Here is a 16711-nt window from a genome sequence, read left to right as displayed (position 1 = left end):
ATCTCGTAGACATTCAACAAACTCACTCTCTTGAGTTCAATTACCAAGCTGATTTTTCAAATCGATCTGCATGTTAAAATTTCCCATGGCTATCATAACATTGCCCTTTTGGCACGCCTTTTCTATTTCCTGTTATAATTTACGGTCTACATCCCAGCTGCTGTTGAAAGGCCTGTATATAACTGCTGTCAGGGTCCCTTTACCCTTGCAGTTTCTTAATTCAACCCACAAGGATTCTACATCTTCTGATCCTGTGTTACATCTTTACCAGCAGAGCCACGCCACCCCCTCTGCCTACCTTCCTACCTCTCCAATACAATGTGAAACCTTGGACATTCAGCTCACAACTACAACCATCCTTCAGCCATGATTCAGTGATGGCCACAACATCATACCTGACAATCTGTAATAGTTCAACAAGATCATCCACCTTATTTCTTATACTCAGTGCATTGAGATATAACACTTTGAGTACTGTATCTGCTACCCTTTTTGATTTTGCATCCCTTATGCACTGATACTCACCCTGCTGGCTGCAATTTTGTCTTATCATCTGCCTGTCCTTCCTGACAGCCTGACTGTCAGGAAGACTGCTCTAGTTAAGTTCTAGTCTTCTTGAAATGAATGCTAACATTGCCTTTGCCCTCCTTATTACTGAATCAACCTGTAAATTAACTTTAAGAGAATCCTGAGCCAAGTGCCTTTGCACCTCTGATTTCTGAATTCTCTTCCTATTTATAAAATAGTCTACACCTGTATTCTTCCTACCAAATTGCATGACCCTATGCTTCCCTATGCTGTATTCCATCTTCTTTGCTCATTTTCCTAATCTGTCCAAGTCTTTCTGTAGATTCCCTGCCACCTCAACACTACCTGCCCCTCCATCTGTTGTGTATTGTCCGTTTTCTCATTTTACTTTGGTGGCATGTTTTACTTTTTACCGTTTCTACATCATAGAATAACAACAGCTTATATCCTGACCACACTTGTTGGACTTTTGCCTCCACTTCTGCAATGCTTCATCCTTACCAGCCTTCCCTTTTCCAATATCCCTCTCCCTTCAACCAACAGTGTGAGCTGCATGGTCTCCACAAATCTGACCTCCACTTAAGACAAATTTCTCCAGGTCTTTGACCCATCTTTTTTACACTTAATTTTAGATCCAAACGTACGGTCATCAGTTGGGATATAGTCACCTGAGGGAAGACCTTCTCCACTGTCACAAAAGGTACTCAGTAACAATCTCACTCTGGCCATCGACATGGGTCAATACACTGCCCACCTTTTCAGAACCAGCATTTCACTCCATTAAAGCTAGGCGGGGATAAATGACTGCAGGACAGGTTGTTTGCACCTTCAGATTAATGCCCAGAGGGTGAAGATAACATTTATCTTTTGTCTACAGTGAAATAGAAAGGACCTCCTTGCCAATTTGGTGTTCCTGGGTGGTCCCATCGAGGTACTTTGGCAACAGGAGGAACTTGCTCTGAGATAGTATTAGAGTTTGAGGGATATTGGCAACAGGAGGAACTTGCTCTGAGATAGTATTAGAGTTTGAGGGATATTGGCAACAGGAGGAACTTGCTCTGAGATAGTATTAGAGTTTGAGGGATATTGGCAACAGGAGGAACTTGCTCTGAGATAGTATTAGAGTTTGAGGGATATTGGCAACAGGAGTAACTTGCTCTGAAATAGTATTAGATTTGAGGGATATTGGCCAACCTTAAGAGATTTCCTTACCTGTTCTTTCAGTTCCGAAAGCTGACTTGACAGTTGTTCCACCAGAAACATGGTTGATTCTAATTTATCTTGCAAACATCTGATTTCATTCTGCTCACTATCACCTTCATTACTGACCAAAGATATGGCACGCATCCGAGGGAACCAATCCAAGTTCTTCTCCTGTAACCAATCAGAGGCATTAACAGTTAAGACTTGAGAACCAAGCAGGAACTTTTCTTTTGTTAGTATAACCGATTGCTCATTTGTCCAAAGAAAAAGCAACTTGCATCTTATAAAAGAGTTTTCACAATCTTGATACTTGCCACAGTATCATTCAGAGAATTAACTAATCACTGTTGTAATGATATAAATCTATGTGTTTAATAGCAATAAACATAGTTATGTAACAACATACATTTTGTTGTGGTCTTGACTTAGGAAAAAAATTAAAAGCACTTCATGGAATCAAATCTCGTTGAGACAAGTAAGGTGGTATTTGAAGAAATGGCGAAAAAGTTAGTTAAGAGGAAGTGACTGAAAAGGACGCTAAGTCTGTGTCCAAGAGATGAACCACAGATGGTGGAATAAAGGACTGGAAATCGTGAAAGAGGCACCATATCACATCCTCATTACTTTCCCCTGCATTTTATCACTAGTGGTTAATAGGAACGTAGGTAGACTGCTGATGAAGGAGAAGCCAGGTAAATTGTAGATGCCCTTTTATTCAGATGAATAAAATGTGTTTCCACCTATCACCTCCCAGCCTCTGGCACTATTCCCACCCTCCCCTCCCTCATCTGTCTATCATCCCTCCTCATCTAATCCACTTATTATCTGTCAGCTCTCACTCTACTCCTTTCCAAGATTTTTTTTAATCAACTATCTCCCCTCTAACTTTCAGTCGTATGAGAAGTCTCAACTCAAAACCTCCACAGTCCATTACCCCTTTGCAGAGAAGCTGCTGAGTTCCTTTAGCATTTTGTGTTGCTCCATATTCCAACATCTGCAGTCTCTTATGACTCCACACAGACCTTACCCAAGCAGAATCCGCATTTCTCCCTGTAAAGGTGCATCTCACCCATTCATGTGCTGGTTGCAAAGAGTCACATGGATATGTTCAACAATGCAGGCCCAGTCAGATGTATTACTGTTGGAATGTTTGGGAATGAAGAAATGATGCCGTGCAGATGTCATTGCTAATGTAAGGATATGCTTGAACTGGTGAACAAATATAATGCCATCTATAACTATTGCATAACCACTTATTTTATGAATAAACTATAGTTTTAGAAAATATAAACAAAGGCAGGTTAATGTTGTAATTTGTACATGCATGATTCCAACATAAAATTAGCAAAACAAGCTACAAATATTCACTTTTTAGTCATTACATTTGCATACAAATTCAATACTGACTTAGAAAGAAAGATAGGATAAATGGCTTCCAATGCATGTAAATAATTCAGTGGGGGTATAATTTACCATAAAATCACTTGAATGAGAATGTCACAGAAAATTCTCACATTGTATTCAGACAATGAGACTAAAGTCAGACCTCTTCCTCTTTCCCAATGTACAGCCGTTAGCCATGTACTGGAACTTATGAGAGCGTTATTAAATCTGTGCTTTCTCAATTGATTCAACTGGATTCCATTTTACCAAAAAAAATAAGAACATTGGTTTGTAAAATCTGGAAAGTGAAAAGTCCTGCTACTTTGTGCTAACATAACACAGTCTTTATTCTTTAGAGAGTTCATTATTTGTTCAATCAACTGATGAAGGGACTTAGTATGGAAGGTGGTAAGAGAGGTCACAGACAGAATTCAAGAGCTTGATCCATAAAGCCACCTAATGGCTAAATCTTCAAACTACATTGTGTCTGATTTTATAAAGATTAAAAACAAGATGAAAAGGTTAACTGATGTAACATGTCCAAAATTTACTAAACCGAACCATACATCTTTGGAATGTGGGAGGAAACTGGAGCACCCAGGGGAAACCCATGCTTCACAGGGAGAACGTACAAACTCCTTACAGACAGTGGTGGGAATTGAGCCTTGATCTTACAGCTAGCTGCTGTGAAGTGTTGTACTAACCGCTACATTTCTATACCACTCTACATATCACAAAATTGAGCAAGAAAGAATTTGTATTTGACATAAGAATGTTGGCTAAAAAGTTGAAAATGAAATACAACCTTGATAGAAGCATCTATCACTGCCCCCTTCTAATCACTGGATCAAAATCCTAGAACTCACAACACTGTGAGTGCAATCTTCAGCAGGTCCACATGGCAGCTCACCTTCTGAAGAGCAGTTAGGATGGGCAATAAATGCTAGCTTTCCCAGGGATGGGCAATGATGCTATCATTGTCAGAGACAAGCATTAAATAACATACAGAGGGATCTCCGAACTATAGAAGGATTTCAGTGCCCAAGGCCATTGATCTCTGAAAGTGGATACACAGTTTGATGGAATGGGAAAAAAGACTTGTGGCATGCTTGCCTTAATTAGTTGGGGCATTGCATTCAAGAATCAGGAAGCCATATTGCAGCTTTATAAAATCTGCTTATGCTACATCTGGTGTATTGCATTCAATTCTGGTTACCCCATTATAGAAAGGATGTGGAAGTTTTGGTGAAGCTCCACAACCATATCACCTGGATCATCAGTTTTCATACCTAAAAACTCATACCATCTGGCTCAAGGCCAGTTTCTATACCACACTCATCTGACTCTTGAATGGATAGAAGATTGCAGAGACACATAGTACAGAATGAGGCCCTTCAGTCCATCACACAGGTGTTTACCCAAGCAAAGCCAATGCATCTAGGCTAGTGATACAGGTTACAAAGCAAGTAAAGTAGCTAACTGGCAGTGTTAACCTTTTAAAGCTCACCTTTATCATCTGTGCGACGTAACTTTCTGGTCCTGTGTACTCAGTTGGGTCCTTGACCTTGATTAAAACAATGAAGTATAAATAGTGCCACATATTGTGTTCAAACTTGATGTGCTCTTCAAAGGACACCGTCTTGTTGTCAAACTTGTCTCTTTCGAGCCCTGAGAACAAAGTGTGCAAGGGAGAATGTGTTAGCATGTCATATTGGTCTCTGTCAAGATTGTGGCTCAGACTTGGTTGCTTCTTAGGTTCGTAGGGTTGGTTTTGGGGACAGAGAAGGGAGTCAGGGATCAAATTAGGGATGTGGGGGAATTACAGGACTTGGCCAGACTCTAAGTTAGAAGGCCAGTGATGTAGATGTAATTGGATGTCAAACTTGCAGACCTGCGAGGATGAGGGCAGCTGCCCCCTATGCACACTAGTTAGCGAGACTGGAGTCCGAGCCTAGCTTTTAGGGTCCTGGCATCAGTGAGCCTGGAGTTTGAGACCAGGAGTTCAGATTCTCATCCAACATCCTCATTTGTCATCATCAGCAAGTCTTGGGTCGATACCGAGATCGAAGTCTGAAGGTCAACTGGAAGTCCAGGTCAAAGCCCAAAAGTTGATTGGAAGTCCTAAAATTGAGATCTGATGGTCAAGGCCCCAAGTCTGCAAATCTCTGCAAGTCTACAGTTCACTGGGGAAGTCGAAGGCCCAAGATCTGTGAATCCACAGAGGCTGGAGGCTGAAGACGGCCTGTCCTGTGGACTGTGTATTGGTGTGGGTGAGAGGGAGGCAGGAAATGGGCTGCTTTGTAACTTGGTAAGCTCTGTTTTGTTATGTTGTGTGTTGTTCTGCCGAGCATGTTGGACATGCTATGTTGCCACAAATGTGTGGCCATGCTTGTGGGCTGCCCACGGCACATCTTCGGGTGTGTTGGTTGTCAATGCAAACAGCGCATTTCTCTGTATGTTTCGGTGTGCATGCGATAAATAAATCTGAGTCTGCATCTACCTACAGCCTGATGAAGGGTGGGCCTAGTGTTTTTTCTGTCTGGTGCTTTAAATGTCTCAGTGCGTTACCGCGCTCTGCACAATATGATTTAACATTTAACACACAGAGGCACAGGAGGAGCCCAGTGGGTCAGGCCTGACTTGCTGAACTCTTCTGATGCCTTTAGTGTTGTTCTAGATTTCCAGCCTCTTCAGTCTCTTGAGTCTCCTTAGGCCTCACAGTTCATCCATCAATGAGACATCAAACCTCCAAACAAGTCATCAGGTTCAAGCAGGTGAGAAAGAACAAGAAGTTGGTTACTTTTACTCCAAAGCTTGTGGCTCCACCTGCTCTGCTACGACTCTGACATCCCTTACTATCCTGCCTTTGATTAACATAAGGAATAGTGGAAGAGGTAGGCCATGCCCTTCAGTCTATTCTGCCAGCCACCAAGATCAAGGGCCAATTTTATTCACCATATATATTTACATATATAATCTGCAATTCACATTCACATGTGTTAGGAACTTGTTGTGGTGTGCTGCTCAGGGTGTGATATACAACAAAAACAACATTCAACAATTATAAAGATTAAAGAATTAGATAAAAATAAAGTTAAAGGATAAAGGATGTAGAATAAAACATTCACAAATACCAGCATGTATTTACAATGTAAATAGCTTTATAAAACGTGGTTTAAAGTGTTTACAGTGCAGTGACTGAGGTAATAGACAGAAGGGATGGGAGTGGGGTGGGCTAACTAGAATGGTTGATCAAAGTAACTGACTTGGGGAAGACATTTTTGAGATGGTGTGAAGATTTTGTTGTGTTCACTGCCGATTTAGACTTGGCTCATGGGAATGGCCATTGCTTCCAATGTTAATTATAGACCCAAGGATACAGGATCACTAAGTGTTCCTGCTCATGAGCAAAGCAAGACTGAATTTGAACACAGAGCCTAGAACAGGGCTGGTGAACCTTTTTGAAAGTGTGTGCCCAAAATGACGATAATCTTCTAAAAACATTCTCTCACATGTCGTGGTAATTTTCAGCAGAGATTACTATTTATAAATGAATTAGTAATGATAATTATGTTTCCTTAAGGAAAAATGTAAGTCCTGTTGCTTATTCAATTGTATACAATGTTTTACTGTTACTAAAAGTATAGCAAAAACAGATTAAAATAAATGAAGCATTTTAGAAAACCTGTTCAAAAATTATTAATATTAATCTTCTAGAAAGACAATTGAAAAATAACATCATTTCTAAATTGTATTGTTATTGCAATTACTTACTAATCAAATACTGATGTGTACACCAGGTCTGTGAGGATTTCAAAACACATCGTTCAACGCCACATGTTCTCACAACTGTCCAGCTATGAAAATATTTCACTGCTCTTGTATTGTAAAAAATCATTTACTGCTTCATTTGGCAGTAAAGATAATCATTATGATCTTTATTTATTATCGGTATGGTTTAAAGAATCAAAGAGTGGCAGTGCATGCCAAGTGCCAACAAAATTTGTGCATGTGCCATAGGTTTGCCATCCCATGCCATTGTACAGCGTAGGAACAATGACCATGATCCTGAATTAATCCTGCTTGCACATGACTTTTGTCCCTCCATATCTATCTCTTAAACTGCTCCTGCTCTATCGATACCACCACCCCGGTAACCCAATCCAGGCACGCAACACTAACACTGTGTAAAAACTTGCTGCGCACATCACCTTTAATCTTCTCCCTCTCACCTTAAATACATGCCCTCTAGTATTTAATATTTCTACCCTGGGAATAAGATTCATAATGCCTACCTTATCCTTGCCTCTGATATTTTACAAACATTTTGCAGTCTCCCCTCAGCCTCTGCCTGTGCTAAATGTTGCTCTTGCAATCTCTGCAGAGTTTGAATCAGTCAGGTCTGCAGACATTTTATTGGGGGAAACAATGGGGGAACTGGTTAACTATGAGTGTCAGTTTTCCTGATGTAACTGTTGACATTGAGCTCTGCCTCACCACTACCTCGCCTGACCCCATTACTGTCTCCAAGTGGTCACACTGCTTGCCTGACACACAGGTTGAGAACTTCCTCCGGCTAAATACTGGGATGACTGGGAGGATTGTCTCCTGTGCCACCCACCGATTCCTTTCCCCAACCACTGACTCCATTCCTCTCCCTGGTTTCCGAACCGAAACTGAAGGAGGCTGTTTGCATCGCTGGCTTCAGACCACATCACCCATGCCACCATTTCAGCTGCTCTCTTTCCACCTCAGCCACACTGTCCTCCCAGCAGCCGATCAGTGCACCAGCTTGCGCCTTGCGCTAGTCACACGTCTCCCTTTTTCACCGGCTTCTCTTCAAGTGATACTGTGATTTTAAACTTTTCTTTACTCCTTCCCATCCAAGACCCCCCATCCACAACCCAATGAGATACCAAGCTCTACAGGTTCTGCTCCCTCAATCCTCCTTAGTTCCTTGGCACTGAGGTCCAAAACCTTCGCCTGCCATGGTCATACCTCTGAGGTTCCCTCTAAGTTGTCTGCCTCCCCTCACAACTCTGACCTGACGCAGGGTCTTGCCCCGACTCTTTGACCATTTCTCTGCCTTCACAGGTGCTGCCTGACCTGCTGAGTTCCTTGGACAGGGGTTCCCAATCCGGGGTCCGTAGACCTCTTAACAGTATTGGTCCATGTCATACAAAAGGTTGGGGACCCCTGTTCTAGCAGTTTGCCTCTGATTCTCCTCATAAACCTACTGCCTCCCCATCTCTTTTTGTACCCAAGAAGCTCTGTAGAAGTTGCTCATCCAGAAAAGATGCTTGCTGGCCATCGGCTCCAGTGACCCCTCAGGCAACCGGGCAGCAACCTTTGCTCAGTAATTGTTCCTCAAAGCAGCTGTGGGGACCTGTCACTGGGTATATTTAAAGTGGAGGTTGACAGGTACTTGGTTAGTAAAGGTGTCAAAGGCTATGGCGAGAAGGCAGGAGAAATGGGTTGAGGGATAATAAATCAGCCGTGATGGAACGGTGGAGCAGATTCAGTGGGCTGAATGGCCTAATTCTGCTCCTATGTCTATTGGTATAATGATACTGTGGTTATTATTAATGAAAACAGGAAGGTAAGAGTTGTCTTTTCCCACAACACCACTCCCGATTTCCTCCATTATAAGAGTCATATTCAACTATTCACAGCCATTTGAAACAATTCTCTTAAAAAATTGCATTGGGACTGCAGAAGAGGGGGGGAGGTCATAACCCCCTCAGTCAACACCGAGTCAAATCTGTACTTGTTTCATATACCACCCAGCATGGGTACCTGGGTCCACGTGCCTGGATCCAGGGATCAGATAGATCCTGCCAACACAAGACCCAGCCTGAGCTTGTAGACCTGAGTCCATTCGTGGCTCTCGACCCAGATACAGGGGGGCATGGGCTGGTCGGGGTGTGAGGAGTGGTGGGAGGATGGGTGAGGAGCTATGCGTAGAGCAGCAGTGATTGGACTGTGAAGGGGTAAGTGTGAGGGACAGTGAGAGGGCACACACACACCCCCCCGCCCCCAGGACATAAACAGTCCTCTAACCACGTGATACCGAGGGGATCACAACATGATTGGTCACAGCATGATTGACATGACACAACACACAGCACACACAACTCGACACAAACTTCTCCGCGTGATCATTCTTTCCCTGAATGTCCGTACAATGGTGTTGAAGCAGGAAACCAGAACTGACCAAGTGTTTTAAGATAACAAGACGGAGGAAAATAGCCCATGTGTTATTTTCCTTTGGCTCCAACAAAAAACCTGGGATCTTTCTTCAGGTCAAAGGATAGTAACATGTGTTGTACTCTACGGGAGTTGGGTGGGCTGCAGACCTGTAGCAGCCCACTGGGGTAGATCTGTGTGCAATGGATCCGTAGGCCGCCAATATTTTCAATCACCAGTTGCCACAGTACACAGAGCTGTCTCTAAAGGAAGCTGCACCCTGACCACTCTGTCAGTTGTGTACCCTCCTTGGCTGGTGACTCTGGATGTACCATGGTGGTGAGCCTATGTACCAGTACCCAGCAGAAAGCTACAGAGCTGCAAAACCAGCATTCCCTTTGTTACTGCTGCCTTCACCTTACATCAAAGGACATATTCTAGTCCAGTGAGGAAGGGCCACTTCCTGCTTCAAACCAGAAAGGCTCTGGGTGGGGGGAACGGACACTTCAGGGTGATCTTGTAACCCAAAACACAAGAGATTCTGCAGATGCTGGAAATCCAAAGTAACACACACAAATTGCTGGAGGAACTCAGCAGGTCAGGCAGCATCCATGGAGGGAAATAAAAAGTTGATATTTTGGGCTAAGACCCTTCATCAGGACTGGAAAGAAAGGTGGTGGGGTGGGGGGGGAGAAGCCAGAATAAGACCTTTTAATCCTGCTGCCGGACTTCGCAGACTGTCAGTTGCACGTCTGAATTCCCCCCACATCACCCACACAGCAGCCGCTGGGTCCAGCAACCAAATCCACAGGACTCAAAGCTTCCTTGCTTTTTACAATGAAGCAGTTTAATAGTCTCACTTCATCCCTGGCATGCTTGATAAACAGGAACTTGCATGTTTAGCTTTACCGAAGCTCAAAGCGCAGTGGGTGAATGCTTTTGATGTGAGATCATTGTGTGCAGCCCCATGCCAGACCCCAAAGAAGCCACACTGCACTGTCCACCGTTTCCAAGCTGCCGATGGCAATGAAGCTCTCCGCATACACTAACAAACATCTCATTGACCTAATTATATTTTGAATCCATTTTGATAGTTATTTTACTGCACGTGCTTAACACTGTAACCTCACTTAATTAAATTATGTCTGTGCTAAAAATGTGTTTTATCCTTCGTGAAAGTCAGAATAAAGAGAACCTGGAGAAGGAGATTAAAGAAGATCATTCAATATACAGTATACTCATTTCAGTTTGGCATTGGTATAGAGAGAATGAATGGAGAAGTCCACTTCTGCACCAATTGTCTCTCCATGAGACACTGCATTGGCAACCGAGGACACTGTGTCTCAGCACATGGTGAAGGAGGGATGTGGTGGGAGAGGCCTCTGAAACCTTCAAGCCTATTGGTTGTCCAGTTTGAACTGACCTTGGCTTAACTCCTTCTACCTGCTATGCCTCCATCTTGTGGACCAGAAGACTCTGCAAAAGGGAGCTCCAGCTGTATCCCCACAAGAGGGCGTTCCACCCATTCCCCCCGCCCCCCCCCCCCGCAGGCAGGAGTTCCAGATATCTCCCCCCGACAGGGAGCTCCCTACAGAAGGGAGTTCTAGTCTTTCCTCCCAACCCCCTTAGCTGGGAATTCCAGACGTCTCCCTCATTGGGGGAAGGAAGAGTTCAAGACATTCTTCTCCCCCCACTAGGTGGGAGTTCCAGGCATTCCCCCAGGGAGGGAGCTCCAGATGTTCGATAATGCAGGGCGTATTTATAGCTACCCAAGGACAAATGTACTCTAGATTGCATTTGTTTCTCTAACGCTATAGCACACCCTCTGTACTCTGGAAGGACACTTGAACCAAGGCAGCAGCTAAGGTATTGGGACCACAGCTGTTTACCATTCACGTTAATGATTTGGATGAAGGCATAGAAATTAACATCAGCAAATTTGCTGATGATACTAAGCTGGGTGGCAGTGTGACGTGATGAGGATGTTAGGAGAACTCAGGGTGACTTGGATAGGCTGGGTGAGTGGGCAGATTCTTGGCAGATGGCGTTTAATGTGAATAAGTGTGAGATTATCCACTTTGGGAGTAAGAACAGGAAGGCAGATTATTATTTGAACGGTGTAGAGTTGGGTAAGGGAGAAATACAAAGAGATCTCGGAGTCCTTGTTCATCAGTCACTGAAGGTGAATGAGCAAGTGCAGCAGGCAGTGAAGAAGGCTAATGGAATGTTGGCCTTTATTACAAAGGGAATTGTGTACAAGAGCAAGGAAATCCTCTTGCATTTGTACAGAGCCCTGGTGAGACCACACCTGGAGTACTGTGTACAGTTTTGGTCTCCAGGGTTAAGGAAGGACATCCTGGCTGTAGAGGAAGTGCAGCATAGATTCACGAGGTTAATTCCTGGGATGTCTGGACTGTCTTACGCAGAGAGGTTAGAGAGACTGGGCTTGTACACACTGGAATTAAGGAGATTGAGAGGGGATCTGATTGAAACATATAAGATTATTAAGGGATTGGACAAGATAGAGGCAGGAAATATGTTCCAGATGCTGGGAGAGTCCAGTACCAGAGGGCATGGTTTGAGAATAAGGGGTAGGTCATTTAGGACAGAGTTAAGGAAAAACTTCTTCTCCCAGAGAGTTGTGGGGGTCTGGAATGCACTGCCTTGGAAGGTAGTGGAGGCCAATTCTCTGGATGCTTTCAAGAAGGAGCTAGATAGGTACCTTATGGATAGGGGAATCAAGGGATATGGGGACAAGGCAGGAACCGGGTATTGATAGTAATTGATCAGCCATGATCTCAAAATGGCGGTGCAGGCTCGAAGGGCCGAATGGTCTACTTCTGCACCTATTGTCTATTGTCTAATGTTGGAGCCACAAGCAACGAAGGCAACAGAATACTGGATCGACAGCAGAGCTTCACAACACTCAAGCTCAACGTACCACAGATAAAGCAAGTCGTTTTCAGGACCTCCTCCTTCTTCTGTTTCTCACTTCTTAGATCGGCAAATGTGTCAATGATGACCCCAAAGATTAGGTTCAGGACGATGATGATGACAATGAAGAAGAACAGGAGATCATAGACGACACGTGCAAAAAACAAAGGTTCCTGAAATGAGAAAGTTAATCTTCATCAGCCAGTTTCAGTTAGCATAATGGGGTCATAAGCCCTAACAAAGGGGAACCACTTTCTTCCTGTTTTGGATCCATGTAGAAATCTACAATGGATGGAGGAAACGATCAAGTTATTCTTTTATTCTTTAACAGGGAAGCTGAGGAAGATAGTCAAGGGGCAGCATAGTGGTTAGCACAACACTTTACAGTACCAGCGACCCGGGTTCAATTCCCGTTGCTACCTGAGAGGAGTCTGTATGTTCTCCTTGTGACTGCGAGGATTTCTGCCGGGTGCTCTGGTTGGCTTCACAGTCTGTTAATGTACCAGTTGGTAGATTAATTAGTCATTGTAAAACGTCCTGTGATCAGGCTAGGATTAAATTGGGGATCGCTGGGCGGCCAGAGGGGCCTACTCTATTTGTCCATAAACTATATATACAATATAATACACTGTATGACAATAAATAAATAAAATTGTCTCATGTAATATACATGACACTTGATACCATTCGGGACAGAGCAGATGACTTGTTAGACAGCCCATCCATAACCACCGCTGACACACAGCAGCAGCAGTTTGTACCAAATACAGGGTGCAATGCAATGATCCACCATGATCCCTTTGACGGTACCTTCCAAAGCCACCAGCTGGAAGGACAAGGGCAACAGGATCACAAGAACAACATCTGGAAGTGGTTCCCCCAACCCACACACTGTCACAACTTGGAAATATATCACTATTCCTTCACCGTCTCTGAGTCCTGGAACCCTTTCTCTAATAACACACCTCACTGACCACAGTGGTTCACGAAGACAGTTCACCGTCACTTTCTCAAGGGCATCTAAGGATGGGCAATTAAATTCTGGCTCAGTCTGCAAAGCCCACTTCACTTGACTAAATAAAAACAAATGTGGTGAATACAGAAAAGCAAAGGCCAAGACTCCAGGTTAGTTTGTTGTACAGCTCAAAGCTCATCAGCAAACGATAGCAGAAAAGTGAGGTGTGGGCGCACAGTGGAAGTGAAACTGATAGAAGCATCAACAGAACCAAACCTAACAGAGTAAAATCAAGTTCATTACTCCCACCCAAAAAACTGGAGGAATAAAATGAACCTGAGAACTACTAAGTTGTCAAAAAAAGCTCAATGTATCGTAAACAATCCGACACACACATAACTCCAGTCCTACCCAACTCTTAATGCTCTTTCAGAGGTTGTATGACAATCACTTCATTGATAAATTGAGGATTATTTGTCATTTTAGCACATTAGAACAGAAGGACACAAAGAACTGGGAACAAAGACAGCACAGCAAGCCACTCAAGCCTCACCATTCAATATGACCATGGCTGATCTACACCTTCTGTAACTGCTCCCCAACATACTCAACTACTTCAGATGCAACCAATCAGTTCACTAGAGATGGGTGGGACAACCTTCGAACCACATTCATGAGATAAGACAGCAGTTTGTGCCTATGCTCACGTACCACTTCTCTGTAAGCCACTAAATACAGGTATCTGTCTGATATCCTTTTACGTTTTTATGGAATCAGCTTCCAACACTGACAATTCTAAGCAAAATTTCAACTGGGTTTTCTTGGTGGGGGGGATCTGGTCATTACTGGTGAAATCAACATTTATTGTCCATCCTTGACTGCCCTTGAGATGGTGATGGTAAGCCATCTTCTTGAATCACAGTAGTCCAGGGCTGGCGAACCTTTTTGAGAGTATGTGCCCGAAATTGGTGATAATCTTCTAAAAAAAATACTCTCATGTGTCAGGGTAATTTTGAGCAGAGATTATCATTGGTTAATGAATTAGTAACTGGACCGGCAAAACATTTCTGGGTCGGGACGGTGTGTGACTTGGAGGGGAACCTGCAGGTGGTGGTGTGACCATGGACCTGCAGCCCTTGTCCTGCTTTCTGGTAGAGATGGTGAGTTTGTTGGAAAATCCTTTGCAAGTAACAGCAGGGCATCTTGTAGATGGTGCAGACTGTAACCACACTGCACTGGTGTTGGAGGGAAGGACTGTGTAGGCTGGTAGGTGGGGTGCCTTGCCCTGGGTGGGATGAAACCTTTGGAGAGGACAGGGTTAATTGGAGAGCATTCAAACACACTTCTGACTTTCGGAAGGTGAAACGGCATCACTCCACAGGATGTCCAACCCCTTGACCTGTTACTGTTGTCATCTCCTTGGTAAACGTTCTCTGCACCACTTCATGGATATCCTTCTTTCCTGAAGAGAGATGAAATGGTGCCCACAGAACATAGTAGCCAAGGTCTGACCAGCGATCTGCAAAATACTCGTTCTGTTCTTGGCTCTTTACTCTGCTTATAAACTTATTAACTCCCAAGGTTTACTTCAACCACCAAATAATGCTAGCTGAGCTACTTGTGTCTGGACACCAGAATCTGTCTGTTCCCCGTAATTTTCAAAATTAGATTATTGCTGCATTTAGCTGATTTTCACACTAGCTCTTCCAAAGTTCACATTGCTCTGCAGGAAGCTCATCTACCACGTGTCCTGATAAAGGGTCTCAATCCGAAACAGCGACTGTTATTCCCCTCCATAGATATTGCCTGACTTGCTGAGTGTGTGTGTGTGTGTGTGTGTGTGTGTGTGTGTGTGTGTGTGTGTGTGTGTGTGTGTGTGTGTGTGTGTGTGTGTGTGTGTGTTGCTTTTGATTTCCAACATCTGCCAGATCCCTTGTGCCCACCATGTGTCTGCCTGTTCCAATATTCTGCATGTGATATCCTGAATCCCATCAGGTGTGACCTGTCAATATTAAATGCTGCTCCACAGATCTGATGCTAATTGAATGTTACGTTATGCAGGCTGTGTTCAGTAAACATTCCACCGAGGAGCAGAGAGACTCTTTGCCCCTGGTGGCTTATACATCTAATTTGTAAATTATTATTTCAACCTTGTAGTATCAGGCAGAACATAATGTTGCATCTTTTAACTTAATGTCTCCGGTATTCTGCAGCAGATATAACTGCTCAAAAGATTGAAAGACTCAAATGTTAGCCCACAGTGAGAAACATTAGAGACAGAGTCTTGCAGCATGGAAAATGCCCTTTAGCCCAACTCATCCATGGTGATAATGATGGCCACCAAGCTAGTTCCATTTGTCAGCATTTGGCCCATATCCCTCTAGTTGTTCATTAAATGTATATAATTAAATTTACTAAATTATTTATTAGGGACTGTGTGTGATAGGTTGTGTCTAACCGATCTTACAGAGTTTTTTGAGGAGGTTATCAGGAAAGTTGACACAGAAAAGGCAGTGTTTGCATTCTATGTGGACTTTAGCAAGGCCTTTGGCAAGGTTCTGCATGGGAGGTTGGTCAAGAAGATTCAGACAACTGGAACTCAGGATGAGGTAGTGAATTAGATTCCACAATAGCTTCGTGAGAGAAACCAGAGAGTGGTGGTAGAGGCCTGTGTCTAGTGGTGTGCTGCAGGAATCGGTGCTGGGTCTGTTGTTTGTCACCTACACCAGTGATGTGAATTGAATTGACAAAATTGAATTGGTACATTTGCCTTTATAAATTAAAGTATTGAGCTGTGATGTAATGTTGAAGTTGTTTAAAACATTGGTGAGACCTAATTTGGAGTATTATGTGCAGATCTGGTCACTTAGCTCAAATCAAATCAAAAATTTAATTGTCATTCAAACCATAAATGGATACTGCTGAATGAGGCAGGAGAGATCTACAGGGAAGATAACACTAAGTTTGAAAGAGTATAGAGAAGATTTACAAGGATGTTGCCAGGAGTTATAGAGAAATGTTGAATAGGTTAGGACTTTATTCACTGGAGGGAGGAGAATGAAGGGAAATTTGATAGCAGAATCCAAAAGTATGAGAGATATAGATAGGCTGAATGCAAGTAGGCTTTGTCAGCTGAGATTGAGTGAGAATAGAATTAGAGTGAAAGGTGAAATGTTTCAGGGGAACATGAGGGGGAATTTCTTCACTCAGAGGTTGGTGAGGAGTTGCCAGCAGAAGTGGTGGGTGCAGATTTAATTTCAACATTTAAGAGAAGTTCGGTTAAGTACATGGATAGGAGTGCTATGGAAGGCTATGGTCCAGGTCCAGTCAGTGGGACAAGCGGAATAGTTTGGCATGGACTAGATGGGCCAAAGGGCCTGTTTCTATGCTGTTGTGCTCTATGTCTCCAATTTTTGTTACTGTGCTGCCTCAACCACTTTCTTGGGCAGTTTGATTCTCTCACCTACCACCCTCTGCAAGAAGTTGCCCCTTAAGTCTCTTTGAAATCTTCCACCTCTCATT

General features: G+C 43.5%; 1 protein-coding gene across 1 annotated transcript in view; it reads right to left on the bottom strand.

Moving 5' to 3' along the window:
• Positions 1 to 16711, bottom strand: part of itpr2 (inositol 1,4,5-trisphosphate receptor, type 2) — a 272542-nt gene that overhangs the window by 5556 nt on the left and 250275 nt on the right. The window contains exons 54-56 of the mRNA XM_073066048.1: positions 12242 to 12407; positions 4622 to 4782; positions 1741 to 1902 (exon numbers count right to left, since the gene is read on the bottom strand). Coding sequence (XP_072922149.1) covers positions 1741 to 1902; positions 4622 to 4782; positions 12242 to 12407 — 489 coding nt within the window. The remainder of the gene's footprint in view (positions 1 to 1740; positions 1903 to 4621; positions 4783 to 12241; positions 12408 to 16711) is intronic.

Source organism: Hemitrygon akajei, chromosome 14 (genome assembly GCF_048418815.1).
Source record: "Hemitrygon akajei chromosome 14, sHemAka1.3, whole genome shotgun sequence".
Classification (NCBI taxonomy): Eukaryota; Metazoa; Chordata; class Chondrichthyes; order Myliobatiformes; family Dasyatidae; genus Hemitrygon; species Hemitrygon akajei.
This window is presented reverse-complemented; position numbering and strand designations above follow the sequence as displayed.